This window comes from Lontra canadensis, unplaced genomic scaffold (genome assembly GCF_010015895.1).
Source record: "Lontra canadensis isolate GAN:19392208 unplaced genomic scaffold, GSC_riverotter_1.0 scaffold3, whole genome shotgun sequence".
Classification (NCBI taxonomy): Eukaryota; Metazoa; Chordata; class Mammalia; order Carnivora; family Mustelidae; genus Lontra; species Lontra canadensis.
Genome location: NW_022630997.1, coordinates 44,665,084 through 44,691,592, shown reverse-complemented (window position 1 = coordinate 44,691,592; position 26,509 = coordinate 44,665,084). Strand labels below are relative to the sequence as shown.

Genomic DNA, 26,509 nt, shown 5'->3' with positions numbered 1-26,509 from the left:
TTAAGAGCTACTTGTGTATATTTCTTGCTAATTCCTTTCATATCTCTTACCCACTTTTTCTATTTGTTTGTTGTCCTTCTTACATGAATATATGTATATTAGAGTCGTTATCCCTTTGTAACATGAGTCAGAAGACATTTTTTCTTGTTCATTATTTTTCTTTGACTTTGCATATGCTGTGAACTCAGTTTGAGATCCCCTCTCCTGCTCAATGGCCAGTCTGCTGAGGGCTTACTCACCTACTTTTGGAGTTCACACAGGAGAGCTCATTTTGACCCATTCTGCTTTGGTGGGCTTTCATTTATCCCCATAAAAGGTCAACAGAACGGAGGCCAGAAGCACAGGCTCTGGAGACCCTTGGGCCTGCCCGTCCCTATCTACTTGATCTCAGATAAGTTTTGACAATTTCTGGGCCTCTGTTTCCTCTTCTGTAAAGCAAGGATAATAATTCTGCCCCTATGGGGCTGTTTGATGCTTAAGGAAGATAATGCGTATATAGTCACCCCAGCACAGTGCCTGGCCCATAGCAAAGGCTTTGAGGCATGGCATTTTTCTTTTATTATTAACATTGTTTACCCAAATCATGCAAACATTTCATGAATAGCTGTGTGTTATCCTAGTGCTGTCCCCCATCAGGGCAGGAGAAAGTCCTGTGATCACACGCCTCTTGGCTCACCTGCTATGTCTTTTCTGCTTTGGACACGGAGTTCTGGATTGTGGCCAGTACCACTGGTGCTTTGATGGCTGTTCTAAAAGTGGAGAGTCTGCCAGGCTCTGGGGGTTCACCCACCATGGATTGCTGGTGTCTCTATTGTCCCAAGCTCAGTGTGACTTTTCTGGTGGTCTTTTAGAGACAAGGGAAGGAAAGAAACGGCATGACTAAAGACCACACGTGGCTCCCCTGGAATGATCAAAGTTACTGGGTTACCTGTCAGCTGAGCAGAACTCATAGCTCTGAAACTGACATGACAGGCAGAGACTGGTCTAAGCCAGCCTTCAGGAAGGTCACCCAACTGGAAGAGCAGGCATCACAGAAGAGAGAAGAATCCTCAGTTCTCTAGAAAGATCTAAGGTCATGGAACCCCACAAGCTTCCTACATTCATCCTTGTTCAAGTTTAATATCTCTCTGGCTCCCACCCCTAGTAGTCCCCTCACACGATTGTATGTATCTCTTCTGCAAACCTAGAAGCTCCAACAGGTCGGAGGCCAAATCTGCCTCATGCATCAGCCAGCATACGCCCTTGCTTTGCGTGGTGGTTACATGGGTGTGTCCCTGCGGTGCTAATTCATTGAGCTCCTGGTGCAATGCCGGGTGCTCAGTAAATATTCACTGAATGAATGAATGGATGAATCACGAAGTATAAGGTAATGTATCCAGGCCATTCACCCACTACATGCCCTAATCCTTCCCTCAAAATTCCTACTATAGGTTAGTATTTGTCAACAAAACAGCCCTAGTGGCAGGGAGCTCTCTACTGTTCAAAGCTGTCCACTGATTTTGTGTAGTCCTGCTGCTAGAAAGTTCTTAATATATCTCCTTGAGGCTTCCCGTTAGTATTCTTGTTCTTCCCTTGTGGTCTCATAAGTCAAGTCTAGGTCCTCTTTGTGATCACAACCCTTTAGATGATGGAAACTAGTGGACACAGCTACCTCTTCTACTCTTCAGGCTTCTTCAAACTACCTTCAAACTACCTTCTTCAAACTCACAGGCTAATTATAAAATCATTGATTAGACACGTGTTGAGTACCTACAACATGGAATAGACTAGAGAACACAATGATGAAAAGATACAATACCTGTCCTCAAGAGGTTACAGGTCTTGTGGGGAGCCAGGGAAATGGAGACAGAATGTGGTATATGCTGGGGACAGAAGACACAGGGAAAGGAGAGCCCAAGCCCACTTATGAGTCTTGAGGAAGGCTCCACAGAAGAGTGGATTATAGAATGTGCTCCAAGTAGACCAGAAGAGGAGAGCAAAAGTCTGGGGATTCAAGAGCCCATGACATGTTATGGGAGCTCTAAGTAGCTCCAAATGGCTAAGGAGACCAGAAGTCCCAGATTGGGTAAAACAGTCCTCGTTACACCTTTTGTCCTGGGAAACTGAATAGGATTGTCTCAAAAGCATCTCATATTGGATGATAAACTATATGGTCGCTCTATGCCTGGGAAATAAAGCCTCGGTGTGAGATAGACATGCGGGAGGTGAAGGCAGAGAGAGGCAGAGGCTAATCAGAAGGGGCCTGTGGGCCAAGTTCAAGAAGAGCCTTCTGTTAACTGAACTTTGTATGGTGTCTTTCCTTGGAGGTCATCTTCTCCAGAAGTAATCTAATTCACAGATAGGTCAGTATATCTACTGTAAGATGATTATTGCTGTGGGTTGCCATTTATGGATGAGTTAACCAGGTAAGTGCTTTCTACATAGTCTGGGGTATGGCCCAGGCTACCTCTGCTGACCCTTGTTCATGCACATTCTATAACTGATTCTCTGCCAGTAGACCTCAGTGTTGACTTGTTTTTATGGTTGTGAGGTTGTGTCCTGAGACAACATTGGGCAATCCCCTCAGGGCCTTCTTTTCCCAACTAGAAACTTTATAAGGCTTCCCTGGAGGGGGCTAGCTCGGGTGGGGAGTAGGCCTATTAGCTATAAACAACTTGCTTTAAAGGAGGGGAGTGATTTGTGTATTGGAGAAGCTTGAAAGAATCTTCAAACGAAATGAGTTTAATTGGGTCTACAATGATGCAATAACCAGGAAGCCTTGAGTTAGATGTTTGAATGGGAAGCCAATGTAAAGAGTTTACATATTTGCAATTCTTGAAATACATGAAAATGAATGGTAAGGGAGGGTGTTTGAACTATGTCTGGGTGAGTGGTTTCTTTGGCAGTGGTTCCTGCAGCACAAGGTGGCAAGTCCAAAACTAAATGTAGTGGTCACCTCAAGGATTAGCTTCAGGATTAGCCCTGGTCCCCGGGGTACTGGGGGCTCTCGCACTTCAGTCATTGCTCGGACACCTGGCTCAAGTGGACACGAGGCTCCTTGGAATGGACAGTTCACCCTGCCTCTCCCATTCCTCCTGCGTCAACCTACTAAAGGTTGGAATGAGTTTGGGAATCTCAACATATGAATTTACCAGAGCTGTTGTAAGAAAGGGCCATAAACTGGGTGGCATCAACAACAGAAATGTATTATCTCACAGTTCTGGAGACTAGAAACCTGAGATCAATCTGTTAGTGGGACTGATTCCTTCTGAGTGCCGTGAGGGAGAACCTGTCCATGCCTGTCCCCTAGAGGCCATCTTTTGGTGTTCTTTGGCTTGGAAAAGCATCGTCTCAACTTCTGTCTTTATCTTCTCAGGGCACTCTCCCTGTGCGCATGTCCATGTGCAAATCTCCCCTTTCTGAAAGATCTTGGTTATATTGGCTGAGGGGCCCACCCTACTCCAGAATGACCTCATCTGTCCAGGTATGAGTCTTCCCCGTTGATGCCATTGTTCTTTCCTAGAACCAGCGCCCTCCACTCTTCCCCTAGAGGAGTGCGAAAGCCTTGTAGCTAGTCTGCATCTAGCCACTCTCCTTAGTAGCAGGGGGAGTGTATGAAGACCCAAATATGGTACAATTAAAATGACTTCAATGGCTGCTGGCTGATATTTGGATTAAGATAAAAATATTATATCCCACAGGGCCCTGTGGTCTCAGACAGGAAGCTTAACATTTGCAGCCAGTCTCAGTTGCTTTAACTAAAAAAAAAAAAAAAAAAAAAATGAATTGGCAATCCTTCCTTCCTTCCTTCCTTCCTTCCTTCCTTCCTTCCTTCCTTCCCCCATTCCTTCCTTCCCCTTCCTTCCTTTCTCTCTCACTCCCTCTCTCTCTCTTTCCTTCCTTCCTTCCTTCCCCCATTCCTTCCTTCCCCTTCCTTCCTTTCTCTCTCGCTCTCTCTCTTTCCTTCTTTCCTTCCTTCCTTCTTTCAAAAGATTTTATTTTTAAGTCATCTGCACACCCAGCTTGGGGCTCAAACTCACAACCCTGAGATCAAGAGTCACATACTCCACCAGCTGAGCCGGCCCAGCACCCAGAAATGCTCTGGGTTTTGATATGGGTGATGAACACTGATCACTCCCTGAAGATTCATCAAACCTTAGTCTTTGATTTGTGGACTTACCTGTACATAGGGTATATTTCAATTAAGAGACAAAACTTCAAAACAATTGAGTAAGTTGCCCAAAGCTCTGGGATTTCCTTGGTCACGTTCCCCTTTATGACCTTGTCGATCTCTTGACAATCACCATACAACTATAGATTTCTCTCTCTCTCTCTCTTTTGGGGGTAAGGGGAGGAGATGGAATGAACAAACAGGAGCGATTCAGTAAGTTACATCATGGTCACAAGATGAATTATGGAAATTGTGACAAGAAAACAACATAGTCCTACAACATTTTTGAGCTCTTTTTGTCCAGAATTCGTGCTGGCTTGCTGTTTCCTGTTGCTAAGAATAAAGAGTGATCTGTATGTTCCATCTGTCTCCCAGTGCCCAGAGGAGATCAGGAGTGTGTCTGCCTGTCAGTATAGAACATTGTTCACCTCTGGAGGGACCGTCTGCCCAGCAGAGCTGGGGCAAGAGGCTGGATGTGGGCAGCTCCTCTGTGTCTGCCCTAAGAAAAAGGGAGTTTAGAATAGCTTGGGCATCTGAAAGAAAGGAAAAGCTTTCCACACATGGCTGAAAGCATCACTGGTGGTCTCTGGATGTCACTGCTTTGGGGCAGCGACAAGCCCTTTGAGTGGGCTCTGTCTCTTGGGGTGCTGAGCCTGTTGGCATTGTTCGACACAGAGCACGAACAGTCCTAGCCAAAGGAAGAGCGCAGTCGCTGATGTCAGCAGGCTTCCAGGACATCGCAATGTTTAACGAGAGATTTTACCAAAGTCTGGATTTATAACTTTCCTTGTGAAATTGAAATGTTGGGCCTACTCTATCATTCTGTTTGCAATTACGGCACCCAGGACACCCCACCCTGAGCCCCACACTTTCTATTTCCCATACTCAGTTTTTTGTTTTTTTTTTTCCATAGTCCTTGGCACTTTCTGGACTACCATATAGTTTACTTATTGTGTTTATTTGTCTGACTCTTTCCACTAGAGTACAAGTAGTACTGGGGAAGGGTTTTTGTTTTGGTCAATGATCCACCCCTTGCCTGGGATACTGCCACTTAGCATTTAATGAATGAATGAATGAGCCCGAGGAAGTCACGTCACCTGCTTGGGCTCCTGAAGGCATGTGCCCTGCACAACTATCCCTACTGATCTACACTGCTTTCTGTCCCTGCCACTAGGCCTTGGCACATATGGCGCCCTCAGCCAGAACATTCTGCCTGACCCTCTCTGTCTGCCTAACTCCTGTTCATTCTCTGCACTCAGCTCAAGCTGTCCTTGATTCCTCCGCCGGGTCAACTCCCCTGACCATGGAGAATGACTGTCCTTAGTTTTTATAAAACCTACTAGAGAAAATTACTTTAACTCCATTTTTAAAGACCAAGGTTTTCAGTTGCTTGTGCAGACAGATGCTCTCTCCTCCTCCCCTGACCCCTGAGCTCAGAATACATCTAAAGCTCCCCTGAGTGAGTCAGCCTGGGAACTGGTTCTGCAGGACCAGGCAAGGAGTAACCACAGGCCAAGGTTCATAATTACCCCCTTGGTCCTCTGTTTACACAGGACTTATATTACCCAGGCTTCTTCATTGCATCCCATCTGTGTCCACACTGGTGGGGGAGGAGAAGGGGGGCCTGGCTTCCCTGGGCATTTGGGTCATGTCACTCACCCTCAGAACAGGACTGGGACAAACACCTTCCCCAATCAAGTAACTTTGTGATCTAGGGCCTTTTCCGGGAACCTGGGGACAGAGAAGTGGAGTTTCCAAACAGAGGTTTCGGGGAAGTGTTAACCCAAGTGAGGTATCGAGAATTCTAGACTGACAGTTGGAGAGCTGCTTCTTCTCCCTATCCAATTTTGAGGTGAGGAAATTGAGACCCAGAGAGGGTCAGTGGCTCACCCAAGGCCACACAGCATGTGAATCCCAAAGCTGGCATAAGAACCCACAGATTTCACTACAGTTCCTGAGCCTGGGCTTCTGGAGCTGGAATGTCAAGAATTCTTGGTTTCGTCTCCACTAGGTGTGGGACCAAGGCATAGAAACTGATGAGAATGGATAGAACTTAGCAGCTCTTACCTGGCTGTGCCCAAAATACAGATGTCTGGGGCCCACCCCTCATGCACTGGGTCTGCAGGAAAGCCCTGACATGCAGATTTTGAAAAGGTTCTTGGAGATTCTGACGTGCAATGATACCTGGGAAGTTTGGGCCTGGCCGGTGCTCAAGTCCCTTCCAGCTTGACAGATACTCAGCTGCAGATACTAAAGTGAGGCTCATGCTCAAGTACATTTCTGTTATTAATCCACGGTGACAGGTCTCAGTGGGATGGCTCCGAGCCCAAGGAGGCATCCTGAAAATTTAAAAATTACGGTTGTCACGCGATGAGGTTGGTTCCCTGGCATTCGGTGATCTTGCCCTGAAGACTGTGAGGACAGCTCTTCACAGTGAAGAATTGCCCCTGAGTCCTGCACACTTTTTTTTTTAATTAGTTAATTAATTTATTTGACAAAGAGAGAGAGAGATCACAAGTAGGCAGGGAGGCAGGCAGAGAGAGGGGGAAGCAGGTTCCCTGCTGAGCAGAGAGCCCAATGTAGGGGCTCGATCCCAGGACCCTGGGATCATGACCTGAGCCGAAGGCAGAGGCTTAACCCACTGAGCTACCCAGGCAACCCCTGCACACCTTTTTAATAACATCTTACCAGAACACTCATGTAGGTAAAAAACCAGATCATAGTCACATGAGCCAAAAATTTGACTTTCTTAAAAAAAAAAAAAGACTTATTTATTTATTTTAGAGGGGAGAAGGGGGAGCAGAGAGAGGGGAGGGGTGGGGCAGAGGGAGAGACAGTCTGAGGCAGACTCCACAGTGAGCGTGGAGCCCGCTGTGTGGGGCTGGATCTCACGACGCTGAGATCCCGACCTGAGCCGAAGCCAAGAGTCAGATGCTTAACCAACCATGCCACCCAGGCGTTCCCCCGATTTGACTTTCATGCAAAAAGTACATTTCTTTAAAAACATAGTTTTTCTATACGCACTGCCTGGAGGGCAATTACCATGTGGAGAGTTGCATGTAAGTTGCCTCATCTTGTTTGAAACTTGGCAACTCTTAATCAAACAACCTTTCAGAAAAATCACATCACCTAGGACGACGCGGCTTACACAGCCAATGAGTCACCAGACGATACCTCCATACTGGTTTGCAGCTGTAGCTTCCCAGTTCATAACGACTGTACATCACTATAGCATGATCCAAATTTAGGCTTTTTTTCAAATGTCAATTATAAAGGACAAAGGGACAACCACAATCAAATAATTATTGTTTTCTCTTAAAAACATAGTCCACCCAGGGGTGCCTGGGTAGCTTAGTGGGTTAAAGCCTCTGCCTTCAGCTCAGGTTATGATCCCAGGGTCCTGGGATCGGGCCCCGCATCGGGCTCTCTGCTGAGCAGGGAACCTGCTTCCTCCTCTCTCTCTCTGCCTGCCTCTCTGCCTACTTGTGATCTCTGTCAAATAAATAAATAAAATCTTTAAAAAAGCAAACAAACAAACAAAAAAAACCATAGTCCACCTATTATAAGTTCATGCATGTGCCAACTTCATGTGTGATTTTATTACCCTGGCTTTCACTTTTAAAGTTAGGACACTGTGCTGCTCTGTAAGAATTCTACATAGAGGCAGCTACACCCTCTGTTTATAACAGATTTTTTAACTCACATAAACGGAGTGTTGGGTCTGGTTGGTCTGAAATGTATCGATCGATAAACAAAACCTGTAGGAAGACCATAGAGAGATCGGAGGCTCTTGGACAAGCCTTGAAAAGGCCTTGGGTTCCCTCTGCAGCCAAAGTCAGGTTAGAAAGACTGACCGACTGTCACGATCAGGTCCTGATGGGGAATGAAGCCAGACCTGGAGGTCTGGTCAAGGTCAGGGGGCGGGCTTGGTTTAGCTGGTCCCAGAGCGCAGCCTGGAATCCTACCTGAACTCCTAGACACGTGTGGAGTGGATCTGACTAATGCTCTGGAGGGTTCCTGGCCCATGGCTGGGTACATGCGTCTGTCTCCTGAGGTGCCGGCACCGCCCTCGGGTAGAGGCTATTAACCTTTGTTCTACAACCAAGGAAGCCCAGGCTCAGACCATGAGACCCACTTGTCTGAGGCCAATGCAGAGATCTCTGGGGAGAGGCCAATGTGCCTGCCTTCAAAGCAGTTCTGTCACCACAGGCCTCAGCTGGTTTCCTTCTGCCCAAGGAAGGGTGTATTTATTTGGCTTCTGATAAGCAGTCACTCGGGGTGTGAGGGTTTGCTCAAAGTGATCCCGTAGCCCAGACAGCAATGGGTGGCTTCCTCAGGAAAAGCCGGCTTCCTTGGGAAATGACTTGTTTCTTGGGGGTTTTGGCCATTCTGACTTTTGGCTGAACTGGCACCTGGGACATGGAGCTCAGTGACCCAGTGGACCTTCCTGTCTATCCCAGGATGGCACACTCTGGGCACCTGCTCCCCATGTCAGTTGCCTACCCCACCCCCCACCCCCCACCCCATGTCTGGCCAGCCCTTAGCTTACCTTCTCAAGGCCGGTCTTGTTGTGTCATTCCAACCTGCTGCTGGTGGCTGGTTTCCCGCCTCTCCGTGGAGAGGGCATTTCAGGCTCCATGATCAGAGGTCCTGCGTGGGGGCTTTCCTGCAGGCCATTCCTTTCCAGGAGGGGTTCAGAAGCTTCAAGAACATCTGCCCATAGCCCTATCTTGAGGTGAGCTTCCACAGAAGGCCCCCAGTTGGGTGGGGAGGTGTCAGGGACAAGAATGGAGGTGTGGGTAGTATGTTACTGCTTTTTAGAGTGGGGCGTGTGTGCTCCTGGATGGGGGGAGGGGTGTCACTAACTTGGCCATGGAGAGCTGCCATTTTAAGCAGAGCCCGATTTGCTGGCATGAATTGTTTTAAAAGAAGCCATGTAGGCGGGGCCGGGGCACCTGGGCGGCTCAGTGGGTTAAGCCTCTGCTCAGGTCATGGTCCCAGGGTCCTGGGATGGAGCCGTGCATCCGGCTGTCTGCTCAGCAGGGACCCTGCTTCCTTCTCTCTCTCTCTGCCTCTCTTACTGCTTGTGATCTCTGTCTGTTAAATAAAAATAAAATCTTTAAAAAAATTAAAAAAATAAAAAAGACACCGCCGCCATGTAGGGAAAAAAAAACCTCCCAGACTATATTTCTTCTCATTGTGGCCCCTGCCACCCCAAGCCCTCTGTCATCAGCACAAATTCCAGTCCCTCGCTGGTTCCCCATGGGTATTTCCAATGGCTCCCAGTATTTTTGTTATCCAGGAAGGCACCATGATGCCACCGAAGGCCAACTTGGGAGCATTAGTTCCCCTTGCCCCTCATATATTCATCGATCTCCCTACACCATCCCAAACAAACACTGTACTTTCTCTGCAAGCAGGGTGTCCAGGAAGTACCTGTCAGACTTTAGGGTGCATGTCTATTACCTGGGGGGCTTGATTCAGATTCATCATCTGGAGTGGGGCTCCAAGAACCTGCATTTCTAGCAAGTGTCCCAGTGATGCCAGTGGTGCTCCTGGGGAAACCACACTCTGGGTTCGGAAGCTCCAGGGAACCCCACCTCTGCCTCCCACCAGCCAGCTCAACCCGTCCTTCTGAAGCCCCCACTCTGAGAGAGTCTGGTTGGGGGAGAGGGGAAGGAGATTTGCTTGTGTCCTCTCCTTAGCCAATGCTTCTTGCTTTTTCATATCCCTCTTCCCTCTGCACTGCATTGTAATTCTCTCTTTTCTATCTCCTTTGTTCTCCTCTCTCTAGCTTTCTCCCAAGGGCCCACCGATATAGCTAGGACACATAAGACCAAGAGGCTGTGGGGATTTTGTTCTGTTTTAGTATAATGTGATTCCCCCGTGAAGGCTGAAATTATCTCCCTTAATCCCCATGTTTCTTTTATCCCTGGCCACTATCTACTTGACGCTTCTGGTGTAATCCCTGATGTTATCCTGTGGTTAGGGGGAGAGGGAGCGTGGGGCAGAGAAGCTGGGGGCCTTGAGTGTCTCTCTGTCTCTGTATCTGAATCTCTCTGTCTCTCTGTCTCTGTCTCTGTCTCTCTCTCTCTCTCACACACACACACACACACACACACACACACACACAACCTCTAGGCTCTGCCAGCAACAGCCAAGAGTCATGTTCCTTTCTGGGCCTTGGTTTCCTCACGCATACGCAATGGGGTTGAGCTGGCCAAGAGTGGAAGTTTCCTCTACCTCAAACCTTTGAATTTAATAAATCAACCAACGTATTTTAGGCTCTCCCTCCAAAATCTAAAGCCTTAACTTTCTATCCAAAAACTCTATCCCCTTCTTCTGTGTGTCTTAGGAGTGATCATTCACCTTCTCTGGGCCTTGGTGTCCTGATCTACAAGTTGGGAGGTAATGAGAGTCAGCTGATCTGGGCAAGTTAGGACCTAAAGAGAGTCTTGGTTGTAAAGGTACCTAGTTTAGTTCTTGGCAAAGTTAGTTTCTTAGTCAGCTCGGGCTGTCACAACAAAATATAAGATAAAGGTGTTGGCAGGTTTGGGTTTTGGTGAGGATCCTCTTTCTGTCTTGCAAAGGGCCACTTCATTGTGCGTGCTCACATGACTTCCTTTTTGTGCGTGGCTGGAGGGAGAGAGCCAGAGAGGGCTGCGGCCCCTTCCTTTTCTTGTGAGGACAATAATCCTATTATGGGAGCTCTGCCCTCATGATCTCATCAAAACCCAATGACTTTCCAGAGACCCCACCACCACATTGGGGGTTAGGGCTTCAACATATGAATTCTGGGTCGGGGGGAGGGGCCGGAAGGGGCGGAGACAAACTTTTAGTCCACCACAATAAGGATTAGTCAATAACGTTGAATTGGTTGGTTCATCCGGGAAGAATGACAGGCGGCCTGCTGCATTTTAAGGAGCCGCGAAATTGTACTGCAGAAGAGTTGGGAGGGATCAGAGATGGACCCTGGTCCTTCAGTCAGCTGGCATAGAGATTTTAGATGAAAGGATGGGAGGTAGCAGCTAAGAAGGAGGTGAGGGACAGCAGATCCTAGGATGGAAGAAGAAATAAAGAAGAGGGGTGGAAGTGGGAAGTGGGGAGTGGGGAGATCATGCCTGGAATCTCAAAGTGACTCTTGATGATTTGACATTGGCTGAAGGGCCCAGAACATTTCCTGGCCCTTCCACACTGAGAATGGATGTCTGCTGGGAGGTAGCAGCAAGGGGGTAAGGGTTTGGGAGCGTCTGTGACTGATCCAGGAGCTTTGAATGGCAGAGATGTCTGGGATTTCCGATGGGGTGGGGCTGACGGTGAGGAAGCCGGGAGATAACCCGCTTGACCCTTTCAGAGTTTTCACCACTCTGGCGGGCGAGGTTGGGAAGTGCAGAGGAGGGCAGCCCTTCTAACAAGGGATTCCATCCCGAGAGCCCTGGTTGAGGGGTACCAGGGGCAGCGATGACACTCTGGGTTAGTGTCCTGACAACATTTGCGAGGGGTTGGAATTGGGTACCCTCATTCGCGTCATTTTTGTTAAGATTTCAAGATTTCATCTAGGTGTCATTTTTAAATCTGTTGAAAAAAATATGACCAGCATGCTGATCACTGGTCAGTTACCTGAGACTACCCTATCTTTGCTCCTGCTGAGTTAGTTTCCTGGGCAAGTCATGAAAAACATATTTGAGATTGAGCTACTTCATCTGGAAATGAAGGCTGACGTTTGTGGTCCCGGTGGGGACTTTCACTTTGGTATTAGACGCTTCCTGACATTGCTCATGAAAATAAAGTAATATTGGTAACGTTTTTTGCCCAGTACCTGGTCTCTGTTCTTCATGTTTGTAGGGGGAGGGGAGAAGAGGGAGGATAATTCCCTTTTAGGGAGTTTTCATGTAGCTTTTCTTCAGGCATTATTGACCTCAAGGAAATCTCCTGGAAAGAAAGGGTGCAAACCTCTGAGACACCTATTAAAATCCCAAAAGTCTTTCTAGGGACCAATTTTGAGTGGTTGCTTTGGGTTAGTTGGTGCAGTGCTCGGCGAGCTGACTCTCTCAAGGGCTCCAAGTGACCAAATGTGACCAGTGAGTTGGTTTTTACAAAAGGCGGCCTGAAGGAGAAGCTGGTGATGGTCTGTCGCCAGGTTCCACCATCCCTCAGGGCCCGCCGAGATGCCGGTCCCTGCCTGGCCAGCAGGCGGCGCACACGCGCCGTCAGGCCCGGAGGAGAGGCGGGCCTCGGCCCCCCCCCCCCCCCCCCCCCCCCCCCCCCCGCTACCCCGCGGTCTCCAGGCCGGAACGTGCGCGCGCCCGATGCCAGGGTCGCGCACGCCGGGACTGGGGAGCCATTTCCGGGCAGGGAGGGGTGGGTCCGCCGGCGGTCGGCCCTCCAATCTCGGCGGCGGCGGCGGCGGCTGCAGGGGGAGCCCGCGTTCCGCCGCCGGCAAGTCGGTCGCGTGGTGAGGAGGAGCGGGGCCGGCGAGAGGGAGAGGCTGAGGGAAGGAGCGGGGCGGCGGACTCGGGGCAGGAGAGTGCAGGGGGCCGCTGCGGCTCCGGAAAAGGGAGGGTCGGGCTGGCGCGGACCACTCGAGGGTGGGCAGGGTAGGGGCGTGAAGAGGAGGAAGGAGGGCCTGGCGGACGGAGGGGTGCGGGCTGAGTGTGGGCGTGCCGAGCCCCTAGTTCTGAGGGAGCTGGGGGGGGGGCGAGAGGGAGCCCCCGTCCCGCGGAGGTGGGAGCGGACCGGGGCCGGCGGGATCTGCTGATCCTTCCTTAGAGAGGAAGGGCTCCGGGCTGGGAGCGATGGAGTCGGCGGCGAGGCCAGCGGGGCTCGGGAGGCTGGACGCTGGGCTGGGCTGGGCTGAGCTGAGCTGCCGGCGGCGTCCGACCCTCCTCCCAGCTGCGCTGGTGGGCTGGGCTCCCGGGCCCCGGGGCCGGGTCGGGGGCGGGCTGGGCGTTTCCCCGAGTGTCTACCTGGGGGGTTCGCTGGGTGGGAGGCTGGGTCTGGATTCGTTCGGTCAGCTGTGGGAGGGAAGCCCAGTGCTAGCAGGGTTGTGATTCGCTGGCTTGGGTGCTGGGGGGGTGGAGTGTCCTAGCTGCGAGTGAAATCGGAGCTCTCAAAGGAGGGAGAGAACCATTTCTTGACTGCTCCTGCGACTCTAGGCGGGCCGAGGCGACAGTTTAAAAGCTTGAGAAGTAAACAAACCTGGTTCCCTTTTGCAGAGGGGAGGCGCCGAGAGGAGGGCTGGGGGAGGAAGATGCCGAGTACGGACCTTCTGATGTTGGTGAGTCTTTTCCCAAACATCCTCCTTGTTATAAGGCACTTGTCCCTTAAGTTTTATTTTTAGTCGAAAGGATCTGAGTGTGTGGATCTCGCTCCTGGTGCTTGCTTTTGGTAGCTGAGCATTTCTGCTCCCCTTTTCGGGTGTGCTGGTTGGGATGGATAAATGCCTGATTTACATATACGAATATGTTTGTATTTAATGAATACGAAGACTCTTACAGAATTCTTGTAGTTGATTTTAATCTCTCCCTTTCCATACTCCCAGAACGGTTTTAAAACTTGTATTCAGATTTGCCTGCGTCTGCCGTGTACTCGTTGATAAACGTTTGTCTCTCAGACGAGACTTAAGATTCCTCAGAAAACAGATAATCATGTCTTACATGTTTAAAGATGAATAAACAGCTGTCATAGTGCTCTGTCTATAGTAAGTGCTTAACACAGGCTTGTCGAGTTAAACTAATTTGAATTTAAGTTTTTCTGTTGGGCTGAGGAATATCCCTGCTTTGGTAGAGTCTGTTTTTTTCCTTTAGAGATTTCTGTGCCTCTTTCTCCCCACCCCACCCCCACCCCTCCCCAGCAGGGAGAATAGCATTGCAAAACGAGTGTTTTCCCAAAATGAGCTTTTATTCTTGGGACGTTTATGATTCCATAGAGGCTCTTTTTGGGGGGTATTGTGGGGAGCCCGTGGCTTTCTAATAGCTATCTCGAAAAACAGCATTTTGTTTTTAATAAGCTACTTCTCTGAGTCTGATGTGTCTTTGTGCAAAAACACTGATTTCAGAACAATTCATCTCCCTCTCTTTATCTCACTCTCCCAGAGAGCTGGTAGCTGTCACTGGGAAATGGGCAAAAAAAACAAAAACAAAAACAAAAACAAAAAACAACTAGCAGTGAGGTTTTTTTGTTTTTGTTTTTTAAGTACCCAGTGCTGACTTTCTGTAGTGGCAAAACCTATAAGGTCTGCGGGAGGGATAAAGAAGGAAATTAAGTGCTGGTGAGTGCTGGTTTGAGGCAGAGACCAAGGATGGTTTTAGAGACGGAGGTAAATACTTGGCTTATTCAAAGATCCTGATAAAGAGTTCACTTAAAGTAGCTTCTTGCTTTAAATTTCATGGATTGTCAGTAGATAATCCTTATTTATTATGCGATTTTAAATTCTTATCGCAGGAGCCATGTATTAGAAAAATTGGGAGCTCTACATAAGCAAAAAGAAGCAACCCCCCCAATGATGACACTACTCAGAAATAAACACCTTAGAGGGTTAATGCAGAATGGTTTGTAACGATTGGATTGGCCGTTTGTTTTTTCCCCTTACAGACAGATCAGTATGTTGATGGAAATTAAGATTTCCTTGTGTAAGTAGGCTGCACCTTCATGGCCAGAGATGAGCTTGTGACTTCTTGGGCCCGTGCGCTCTCTTGAAAGGTGTGGCCAGTCAGGGCTTTTTTATTCAGGATGTTAACTTGGGCATCCGTTTTGTTTTGAAGCCTTTCTCGGGCCACCACCATTAGTTTTCATTTCCTCATTTGATAAGCTAGAGTATCGAGGGTGTGCATTTGCTTGTTGGTGTAAGGAATGCATTCACACGGACAGTGACTGGCTCTCGAGAATCCTAACTCTCTGAGGATACTGCACATGTTTCTTGAGGTGCTTTCTCTGGGAAAGCTGTCATTCCTTCTTTGCCTGTTCTGTGTTCTTGAGGCCAAATGGTAAAGCACCAGTGGCCAGGGCCGGGTTCTTGATGAGGGCAGTAAACGGTCATTATCTGCATTCTTTAGCTACTTTGTGTGAAGTGGAAGATGTTTTGGGCCATCTAACGGGGAAGAAAGGACCCCAGGTAATAAAAAAACAAATAGCCTCCATGCCAGGCAGCGTGTTGTAGAGCCACAGAAGTAGAAGCAATCTTGGAGGCCGCGTGATGCGACTTCTCACTTAGATTGTATGTGAATCTTTTTAGAGCATCTCTGATGAATGGATAGCCCGTCATCCATCCTTTCTGCTGGGGGAATAAGATGGGCATAAGCTGGTTCGCAATCCAAGGTGGACCTAGGAATAATAACGTACGGCTGGTAGCTAACATTTATTGAGCATGTCTTACATATTAGGTGCGGAAACAGATACTCTCCATGTTCATTGAATTTTCACAAAAACCCTTTGAAAAATATGCCGGCATCCTCCTCTTGTAGGTGAAAAACCAGGCTCAGGGAGGGTACTGCCGCCGTGAGCTGGCGGAGCCCCATTTGAACTCCAGCTAGTCTGACGTCAAATCCTTCCTTCTGTTCTGCCTTTTTTTTTTTTTTTTCTAAGATTTTATTTATTTATTTGATAGAAGACACAGCAAGAGAGAGAACACAAGCAGGGGGAGCGGGAGAGGGAGAAGCAGGCTTCCCACCGAGCAGGGAGCCCGATGTAGGGCTTGATCCCAGGACCCTGGGATCATGACTTGAGCCAAAGGCAGACACCTAACCACTGAGCCACCCAGGCGCCCCCTGTTGTGCTTTGTGATGCTGCCTCGGACCACACTGCGCACAGGGACAGGTTGCTGAGCTCTTCGAGTGACGGGACAGGGGTTCGTGTGGGGCAGGGCGGGCAGCATAGCTCTGTCCCCTGAGGGGGGCACTTTGGAAACCCATGTGGGGGTGCTTTTGTTTTCTAGTATGGTCCTGTCTGAAAATACATGCTACATGATACAGATCTTCTTATTTATTTTCTCCTACCTTGGCAGTTAGGGCATTATGCCGATTTTTAAAAGTTATGTTCGCACAGGTAGTCTTTGAATTCCGTTTCAGAACCATAAAAGGGGCATACGAAATATTTGTTCTAACAAGAGGGTGGCAGGTTTGATAGTGTTGGAAACTGCTTATGTGGACAGTATCCTGTGGCACGAAAGCATGAAGATGAACCAGAGTCCGGAGCTGATAAGCCTGGTCCTGCTCCATACCGCAGGGCTGTGGCCGTCCGTCTGCCGTGCCTTCCTGCCCTACACTTTGCCCTCGTTTGATAAGGAAGGTTTGCCTGAGTTTTTCCGTTTGCTCACTTACGTCATGAACTGTAGTACTTTCCACCTGTGTTTCGAAGAGAATGAAAGGGGTGAGGGTATTCATCTGAGACCCGAGATGCTTTCAGAAGGATTTCAAATCCGGAGTTTTTTTTTTTTTTTTTTTTTTTTTTTAGCAGTTTCTCTCCACTTTGCCCACATTCTTTTCACCCATGTTCTCCTCCTCCCTGGTGCTAGGGTATGGTGTCACTTTGTAAGTTGTCAAATACTTAGAGCTTTTAAGAAAAGAGTAAGTCTGCTCCTTTGGGTGGCTTTTCTCTTTTCTCATCCTGTGACTCATTCACGCCATGGCAGTGCTGGGTGGAGGTGGAGTGCTAGTTTATCTGGGGCCAAGGTTCTTGGCATTCGGCAATGTCTGGAGGCATTTTTGGTTGTCCTACTGAGTGCTAGAGGTCAGGAATGCAACTACAGGCCCTACTGTGCACACAGCACTCCACCACCAAGAACTATGCGGCCTAAAATGTCGGTAACGCTTGGGTTGAGAAACCCTGGTTAGGGTTCCTTAACACAGGTAATAGCGTCTGTGTAGCCCTGGCATTCAGGTGGGTGAGAGATGGGGCCTTTTCTTAGAGTTCAGTGGGTCTGTTCCAGTGCTCCTCCGGGTTATTTTGTCCATGGACCAAGTCCTGCTTTGGAATGTCTGTATTGGACCGTATACAGCACAGTCTTCTGTAATACAGTAAAATCTTGAGAAATGCTTTCCTTCACAACGTTTCTGAAGCACTCTTGATTTGGAAACAGTAAGCCTGTCTTGGTTTTGTTTTTTGGGTTCAAAATGGAATCTTTCCAGATCTCAGAGCTTTTATCTTTTGAGCCTTGAATCTCTCTCAGGCATGCTTTCTTTCTGAATGTCAGGTCGGATTTGAGCCATAAGCCAAAAGATCGACTTTGAATCTGGTGTCTTGTTTGTAGGATTGTCTAGGGAAAAAAGGGAAAATTCATTAGGGCTGGTAGGACCTTTAAAATTTTGTTGACCGTTTGAATGGCCCTTGTAAGATGAGCACCATGTTTGGCATTGTTCCAGTCTTACTGGTAAAGCAAAACTACAATAACAAGTTCGATAATTCCTCCAGCCATTGGTCTAAAGGAAGGGTGATAAATAATAGATAAATGCCAAATCCCAGTATTTGGCTTGGCTTTGCAGTCTGTGTGTCAGGAATTTTTAGTACTGTTTGCTTTCTTAATTAGGCTCTTCCCAAACATACAGTTTGTACACATTGGTGGCAAACCTGGGAATCATTTTGGGATTAAGAATTTTCCATAGGGAATTGATTTAGAGTGACTCAGTCTGTATGTGGAAATGTATAGAACACAACTACTGAGAGGAAAACCATGCTGGGGGTAAGAGGAAATAGGCGTCTGGGAAGATGGGATGGTGCAGGCTGAGGAGGGGGTTGGCTATATCTGCTCTCTCCTGGCACCCTCTGGTAGTGTGAATGAGGAGAGGAAAGGACTGTTTACAAAGCCAGGCAGAGTTAAGGAGACCCATAGGGGTTGGTGAAACACCTCAGGGTTAAGAGTCATCATCATTCTTAGGCCTGAGTGGGCAAAGAGAGAGTAGCTTCTGGAACCTTGAAAGTTTAGCTGGAGGAGAGGGTAACCTGTAGGAATGCTGCCACTGCCAACCGGTACTGTAGCAGGAAGGGAATTGGGGAATACATACCTCAGACCCTTCCTTTTCCCACCCTCTGATCTCACGGTGGAGCCTTTCCTCAGCCAAACCCAGCTGGAAACCAGAGGATAAGCAAAGGAGCCTGGGAGGTTTAATTCATAGAGGGTGGTTCTGTGAGGCACAGCGGGGTGGAGAAGGTTGGGTAGAGGATCTGGAGGAGCCAGGGGAGGATAGCCAGCATGCTCAAGTTGAGGTCAAGTTCATTCTGAGAGACACAAGCGAGAAGATAGCTTGTTAGTAGAGTTTTGAAGAAGGGATAGAACACAGAATGTTAGAGAAGAGGAATGTTCTCACTGATAAGAGAAGGATAGATTCAGAGGCAAAATGTTGCCACAGCTTTGGCAAGGCGGGAGCTGCTTTTTTTTCAGGAGTAGCCTTAGAATCTTAATTGCCTGAAGGGTATTGAGAAATCCTGCAGCCCAGCTTCCCTTGCTGTGTGGAAATCCTTTCCATGGTGCCCTGCCAGGGGTGTGTGCAGAGTGCTTTCTCATGGAGTTCTTGCCATTGTTGGACAGCTTTAATTGTAGAAAGTGTTCCCTTTGTCCAGATCACTGACATATCCGGGAGGGTTAGGTTTGGCCGCCTATAAAAGAAAAACTAAAGTAATAGAGATTTTTAAAGGTAGAAATGAATTTCCCTAAAGTAAGAGAAAGCCAGAGTAGACCCTTCTTGGCTGCCCTGGCTGTTCCTAAGTCTTTGAGGAGGTTCTACCAAACACGGTGTGTCCCTCCTGGTCCAGGATAGCTGCCCTGAGCTTGAGCTGTTCCGTTCATGCTTTATTTGGTAGGAACAGCAAAGGCAAGGAGAAGGGCTTGCCCTCCTTTTTAATTAAAAATGTTTTCGTATGAAATTTGTTATACATAGAGAGAGCTATATAAAAGCACATATCTGTATTTTAAAGAATAAAGGTAAAATAGTCATACAGCTATCCCCAGGTTAAGAAATAAGAGTATTTACTCCCAGTCCCATGTGCCTCACCCTGATTATATCTCCTTTCCTCCCCTCTAGGGATAACTATCCTGATTTTTGTAATAATTAATCTCTTGCTGTGTTACCAAAAAAAAAAAAAAAAAAGTTACCACTTACATATATGTCCCTAAGTTTAGTTTTGTTCATTTTTTAACTTGCTGTAAATCTGTGTATATGTATTTTTTGGTGATTTCCTTATGTTGCTCAGTATTTGTGAGACTCATCTGTGTTGTTACATGTAGTTATTGGAGTTTCTAGTTCATTCATTTTCACTGTTGCCCAGCGCCTCACTGTATGACTACCACAGTTTATCCAGTGCATGATGGTGGGCACTTAGGTGGTTTCCAGTTTGGGGCTCTTTTGAACATTACCATAGCGAACTTTCTTGTATGTGACAAAGTTTTTCTGGGATTTCCTCCTGGGAATAGAATGGCTGCATTGTACCTTCACTTGATAACGCCAAACTTTGCAGAAGTGGATGCAGTTTATACTCCTAGCAACAGTGTGTGAGAGTTCTTGTTTCTATGCAGTTTGACAGACTTGGTACTTACAAAGCTTTTTATACTTTTTGCCATTCTGGGAGGGTAAAATCTAATTGATTCCCATATGCATTTCCCTGATTACTCCTGAGGGTAAGTATCCTTCTCTTTGTATATGGAGTGTTTTGTGGGGTGCCTCTTCCCATCTTAAACACTTTCTCAATTATTTATTTCTCCTTGTAGTTCTGGTAGATTTTGTTGTATGTATTTTGAGATTTTGTTACTAGGTGCATGCAGATTTAAAATGATCACAGCTTACCTAATAAGTTGCACTTTTAACCTAATAGTGCGTTTTGACTTGATATAATACAGATGCATGAGCTTTTTGTCGTGAAATGGGGAAACTATAAATGTTTGATGAAATTGAATGAGTGTCTTGCTGGTTGTATAGGCAGGAACTGCAGAACAGTCTTTATCCTGGTTCGTTTTTCTGGCATACTGCTGTTTATATGGCCTGTTATCGCTGGCAGTGGATAAATCACTTTTGAATTAAAAAAAAAAAAGGTAGTTTTCTTTTTTGAGAAGGAACTTGCGTACAGTAAAGGCAGGAATCTTAATTATACAGGTCAGTAATATTTGCATGTGGTTACACTGTGCTCGCTGCCCAGATACTAAGAATGTTCCAGCCTCCCAGCAAGTTCTTCCTTCCCTCCCATTTGGACCCACCAGGGTTATCCTTCTCACTTCAGCTTTGTTTTGCTGATTTTTGAACCTCATATAAATGGAAACATACAGTATGTTTGATTTCGAGTGTCCTTTTTGCCGAATCTGTGAGATTGAGCCATGCTCTTATGTAGCAATAGTTTTTTAAAAATCATAGCTGTGTGGTTTTACATGTATAACATACCACAGTTAAAAAAAATACTGCAGTTTATTCCTTCTATTGTTGATGAACATTTGTGTTTCTAGCTGTTGGCTGTTTTCAGTGACACTGCTACATTCTTGAATATGTCTTTGGGTAAAAACATAGCATTGCCAGGTCATGAGGCCTGCTGCCAGGTGGGTTTCCCAAGTGGTTGTACCAATTTATACTCCCACAGGGTTTTCTTAATGAGTAACTTGTGCTTTTAGCTTTTGGGCAGCGAATCTTAGATTCTGTTACCTGCACATTAGATGTAGGAAGACAGCATTGAGAACTCTGTCCTGAAGTAGGGTAGGCACTTTTAAAGTGTGAAATGTCCTTCCTTTTCTGTAATTTCCCCAGAGAGTAAAAGCCTACTGTGTTCTTATTTATCTCGTCTCTAACTATTAATAAACATTTGATGGAAAGAGAGCAACCTGGGTTCTCTGTTGAGAAGCAGCTGTTGTAGTATATTTACACTTTGTGCTCCGTCCTGGGGAGACCTTTTTTTTTTTTTTTTTCCTGGAGGCTTTTCTGAAAGCATTTAAATGTATTCCTTTGAAATGCATTTTGGCAGAGAGGACTGATTTATTCTCTTTTAAAACCACCGTGAGTTCTAGTCTTACTGGTGCTGAAACAATTGAGGCAAATAGAAAATTCTGTTTTCATACTCCAGTAGGAAGGACTCTAGAGGCCAAAAACAAGAATGCCGCCAGGGACCTGCTCCCTGTCTAGCTGCATTGCAGCCAGGGTGGATGAAGGCCTGGGAGTAAGCTACCCAGCCCTTTTTGATAAACTTGTGATTTCAAGTGCTTTCCCAAGAGTCATAAAAATAATAATCAACAGCAATCTATGCCCATGCCTGAAATCAGGCTTGTGGTCTGTAAACAGGAGTAGGTAACCAATATAATCCTGTTGTGTAGGTGAGAGGGCGCTTGCAACCTTCTGATTGAGTTAGATAGTTGGAGGCTGAGAGTTGACTTACCTCTGTCTTATTAAACCTTGGCATCTGTAAGATAGTACTTAAGGTAGTAGACGTAGGCAGGGGAAGCACACCACTTAGAGCCTCTCCCAGCTCTGCCCGTGCGACTTCGCTTGGGACATGGCAGAGCTCACTTTGCCTTGCTGCTCATTGAACAGAAAAGGAAAATGTTTATCATCAGAGATTCAGGTTCATCAAATATTTAGGAAGTGTTCATTATCTGCAGTCAGTCTTTTACCCCCTGGCTGCACTGAACAGTCACAGCCACCCTGTGAGTAGCTACGTGAGGTGTCTGTCTGTCTTGTGAACTTTTGGTTGAAGGACAACAGTGGGGTCTGTTTTTGCAGGTCAGCAAAATCCAGCTGCATAGAGGCTCAGTCATACGCCAGAGGTCGCACAGAGCTCACATTAGAGTAGAAGCCTCTGCTCGCCAGTGCGGACTTTCCAGGGCACCGCAGCTGTCTGTAGGACACGAGTCACAGACGTTCAGTGAGTCTCCGGGAGTGGTGATGAGTGTCGGCTCAGAACAGCACCCAGAACCGGCTGTCCTTTCCTCATATCCTCGGTAGTGGCTGGAGCGCCCGTGTATGAGCTTGCCGGGGGAGAAAGTGTTTGTTTGTTTATTCCATCCTTTTAGCAGTTAATAGTTCTGTTTATGGACTCTTAAAAAATACATCCCTTTAGGCAGTAATGACCTGCTTTGTCTAGTTTATACATAATTGCTCTACAGATTTCTGAGTTCTCTTCAGATACTCAGGATTGCTTTCATTTGGAGTCCAAAGCTTTGCTCTCTGTTTCTGGAACTGCAGAGTTTCTGCTGTTTTTGGCCCATACCACAACTTTTTTTCAGAAAGGCCTTTAGGCTTTTTGGGTTTGTGGTTTTTTTTTTTTTTTTTTGCTTTGTTTTGTTTTGTTTTTTAAAGAAAGCCTGTGAATCTTAGGTAGTTGGTCTTAGCTGAGAGAACAGTGGTGAGTATAAATGGAACTGCTGGGTCATAATGCCTTTTTTTGTTTCTTTTTTTTAAAGCATCCAGTTCATTGCTTTTCACTGTGTTCACAAAGTTGTGCAACTATCACCACAATTTCAGGACATTTTCAGAAGAGACCCTTTGTCTCTGCAGTCACTTCCTTATGTCCTCCCAGTCTCCCAGCCCTAGGTGACCCCCAAACTGCTTTTTGTCTGTAGATTTTCTTATTCAGAACACTTCATATAAATGGAATCCTGTAGTGTCTGGTCTTTTGTGATTAGTTTTGTTCACTTAGCATGATGTTTTGAAGGTTTATCCATATTGTGTAGCTTGGATCAGAATTTCATTCCATTTTGTTATAATCATAAGGCTTTTCCCAATTTTCAGTAATGGATAATAGTTCTCACCTCCAGGCAACATAGGGGAGTTGGGTTTACTCTATGTATAATAGGATACTTTGTCATATTAAAGCTATTGCTGTGATTCATTTTGAAGAGGGGTTTATTAACCTGGGGAATATAGACCCCAATGACTGGCCTTCAGGATATTCTGAACCCTTTGTAATTATTTACAGGTTTCATGTTCTCAGATATTTTTTGGTGGGGGGGTGTTTGGGGATCTGTGGGTTTTAGCCTTTGTTGAAAGATAATTTTCAAAAAACGGTAAAATCATGACACTGATACAAATATAAAACAAACACACGTTAAAAATTTTATTTTGCTTATAATGAGGAAACCTGGCAGAAGTCATAACCGTTTCAGAGGAAAGGTCCAAAGAACAGACACATTTATAGGTCACGGATATTAAAATGAATATGTAAACAGCACCCAAACTGGTTTCTTCCCTAGTGAAGAGGAAGTCACGTGAACCATCACCAGACCTGGCAGATTTTACATGTTTATAGATAAAGAATAGTTTAAATTGCTGTAATTACATACAACTTAAAGGGTTGTACAATAACTTCCTTATAGTCAAAATCAGGTAACCTAAGGGAGGTCCTAGATAATGTCTAATTTTCCATTGGAAGCACACATCTTCTGCACTTTCAGCAGGTTATCAGAAAAGTCAGAAACTTTTCCCAGTGTTACTATTAAACTTGGACCTTTCTTCCCTTTTAAAAAGTAGCTCCTTTGTGACTAGGTTTTGAAAACAGATTTTCCAGTGGGTGTTTATATTCCCTTGATGGCTGGTTAGAGACCCAGGGACAGGTCTTTGATTTGTGCTTTTGAATAAGGTTACACGTTAGGAATCTCCAGAGAAGGAGCCTTTCTGGCTTAACTTAGGTTAAGCTTCCCAGCACAGATTCAGTGTTTCTTATCTCTCATAGCAGCATGATGATGGTAATGGAGATTTCTGAACTATAATATGGAAAGGGTAGGCATCTGAGCTCAGTGACAAAGGTAGAAATCCTATCAGTAAATCAGGACGGTAAGGGAGAGGCCATGTGACTCCTTCCCCAGCTGGGATATGTGCAGGGAAGTCAAGACTTCCCCTTAATGTGTGAAGAATACGGGATTATTTCTGATGCTCCTTTTTTGTAATCCAAGGAGTTCCCATTAATTGACCAGAGGATAGTGAACTCCTTTTGTACTTTGAAAGGTAGCTTATGTACGTGCACAGTCATTTAGCTACTACGTAAGAGGCTCTGGGAGTTCATAGCTGTCAAGTTTGAACAGACCTCCCCCCACCCCCACCATCTTCCCTCCTTACGTTTGGGTGAGAATGTATTCAGCAAGGCTCTTACCTCAGCATCCCTCAGCCTGTGCCCCGGCTTACTGAACTTGGTTTCCTGCAGGTTAGCTTCCTCCTGGTTGAAGCTTGCAGGGTGCCTTTCCTGATGCATCACAGAAGAGAAGGGCTCCAAGTCTTCAGTGACAGAATTTGCATCAGTCTTCACTCAGTGTCGTTAGCCCCAACACAAGTAAACAAATGCAGAATTTATGCACCCGTTTGACGCGTTTAGGGCTGTTGTCAGTGTTTATGAGCTCAGAAGCTTTGATCTTCCATGAGTACACTTCTAGCACTGCACGTCTGTCCCCTTTCTGAGGCCAGGATTATGTCTCAGTGATGGTCAGGGGCATGTCTGAATTCTCTGGTGCTAAGTGCAGAGCAGTTAGACATGGTGAGTGTTATGGAGCAGTACAGCTGTACCTCTGACTCTTGAGGCGTGGCTGGCCGGGCAAACATGGACCGTTATGCTCGTTGCGATGACCTCCACACACGTGGTGGAATTTTGGAGGAAGTCTATGGTTGGTTCTTTACCACCTAAGAAATGATGATTCAGTCCCTTCAAAAAGTTCTGTAATGCAGTCAGATGACTGTTTGGTTTTGTTGCTCAGTTCTTACTTCTTTAATGACCCCAGGGAGTTTTTCCTTTGGGCTTGTGATCTGGTTTTGCTGATAAACTTTAATGTCTTTTAAGGTTCCAAAAACAATAGTGTTTTCTTACCTGTTTACTTTGCACTTTGAAGTTCTGTGGAATGTGATGTGGAAGGGAACCAGATTTAATTTGCTTTGTTTTCTGTGTTTTTAGGGCAGAAGTGTAGTAAGAATGACTACCTTAACTCTTTGGTGTCTTAGCTCTACTCCTTGACCTGAGTCCCAGGCTTTAAATACCCTCTGATGCTGAGACATTAAGGCGGTGGGTGAACTCGGTAAGACAGGTCTTCTTTTCCTTAGCAGCCCATTCATTCCTGCTTTAAAGCTCGGATTTCTGGCTCTCTGGGAAAAACTATAGAGTGGTGAGGTGTGTCGTTGTATCGGGTATAGAGAAAGTGGAAGGAAAAAGAAAACCAGTCGCTTTTTGTCTGCGGCATTGCAGGGTGGGAGATTTTGATTCCCATTAGTATTTGGCTTAAGGATAAAAGCTAGGAGCAGTGTGTGGTCTTGTGCACGATGTGGCCAGGCCCTCACTGACACTTCCAGGAACACTTGGCGATGTTAAACAGTCATCTGAAAGACGGATAGCCACAAAGTGTGGAGACTGAGTCTCAGTCATTTTTCTTTTACCACAGCAGGGGATGGGGAAGTCATGTGAGCCTCTGCTGCAGTGTGTTCATCTCTGAGGGGTGGAGAAGGGCCCTGTGCTAGTCTTGAAACTCCCTGCTGCCTCCGGCGGCCAATGACGTGAGGTGCGTTGTGAGTTCATCTGAACCGTGCTGGTGTGTGTGTGGTTACAGATACCTGCCCTTGTCCTCCTCGGGTTTGAGCCCCTGCCGCCAGGAGAGGTGTGGGAGAGGCGAGACAGGATCTTCCTAGTGGATGCAGTATTAGAATTATTTCACTTTAGTTGAACCAATAAATCTTGCGTTTCTGCCGTGTTGAAGGTGTTCTAGGAGATCTAAAAATCATGCCTTCTCTGTTGTTTGTATTCTTACCAGCACTTGGTGCCATAGAGAGGTCAGGTCTGAAAACAGTTACTTGGTCTTTCTCCCCCACCAGGGCTGAGGGCTCTGCCTTTGGGGCAAATTAAGCCACAGTGCGTTTGGCTAATGCCGCTTGGCGCTGATTGACTCTTGAGAAATAACCCCAGCTGAGGCACACGGAAATGCAGAGCAGTCACCGTGCTGGGATAGGGAGGTGAAGCCTTTGTAGCAAAGCAGCTTTCCCAGAATTCCAGTTTCACAGTGACCCGCAGTGATATTGCTAGGAATCACTGTTCTGAATTTTCCCTCTCGCAAGTGACAGACTTACACTCGAACCTGGGTCTTCGTCGTGGCCAGCAGCCCTCACTTGGACAAGCAAGCATTTGGAGGGGCCCAAGTTGTGACGGGAACCGAAGAAAACTAGGGAAACTAGTTTGTGGGCACTTTAGCCTTGACCCAAAAAACCTTCGTAGACTTTGTGCTGGGTAATAATCAACTGAGCAAAATTGCTACATTTTTTTGGCGAGGAATCCACGTCTCTGTCAGAAATTATTAGTAGAGTCAATCATTCTGACAGTGGGAATGTTTATTTCTGATGTTTAGCCTGATTTTCTTTGATGTGGGAGGATCAGGAAGGAGAACATACGTTGGAATAACTTGCTGGTTCCTCTGCTTAGCCTCACAGCGTT

General features: G+C 46.6%; 1 protein-coding gene across 6 annotated transcripts in view; it reads left to right on the top strand.

The window, feature by feature from the left end:
• Positions 1–3,379: 3,379 nt before the first annotated feature.
• SGPL1 (sphingosine-1-phosphate lyase 1) overlaps positions 3,380–26,509 on the top strand; it is a 59,940-nt gene continuing 36,810 nt past the window's right edge. For 2 of the 6 annotated variants that reach the window (XM_032841099.1, XM_032841137.1), the window contains exons 1-2: positions 10,847–10,921; positions 13,366–13,427. In XM_032841099.1, coding sequence (XP_032696990.1) covers positions 10,888–10,921; positions 13,366–13,427 — 96 coding nt within the window. In that variant the 5' untranslated portion in view covers positions 10,847–10,887. Of the gene's footprint in view, positions 3,464–10,846; positions 10,922–12,519; positions 12,606–13,008; positions 13,051–13,365; positions 13,428–26,509 lie in introns of those variants that run through there. The other 4 variants (XM_032841131.1, XM_032841114.1, XM_032841124.1 and 1 more) reach the window with 4 other exon arrangements.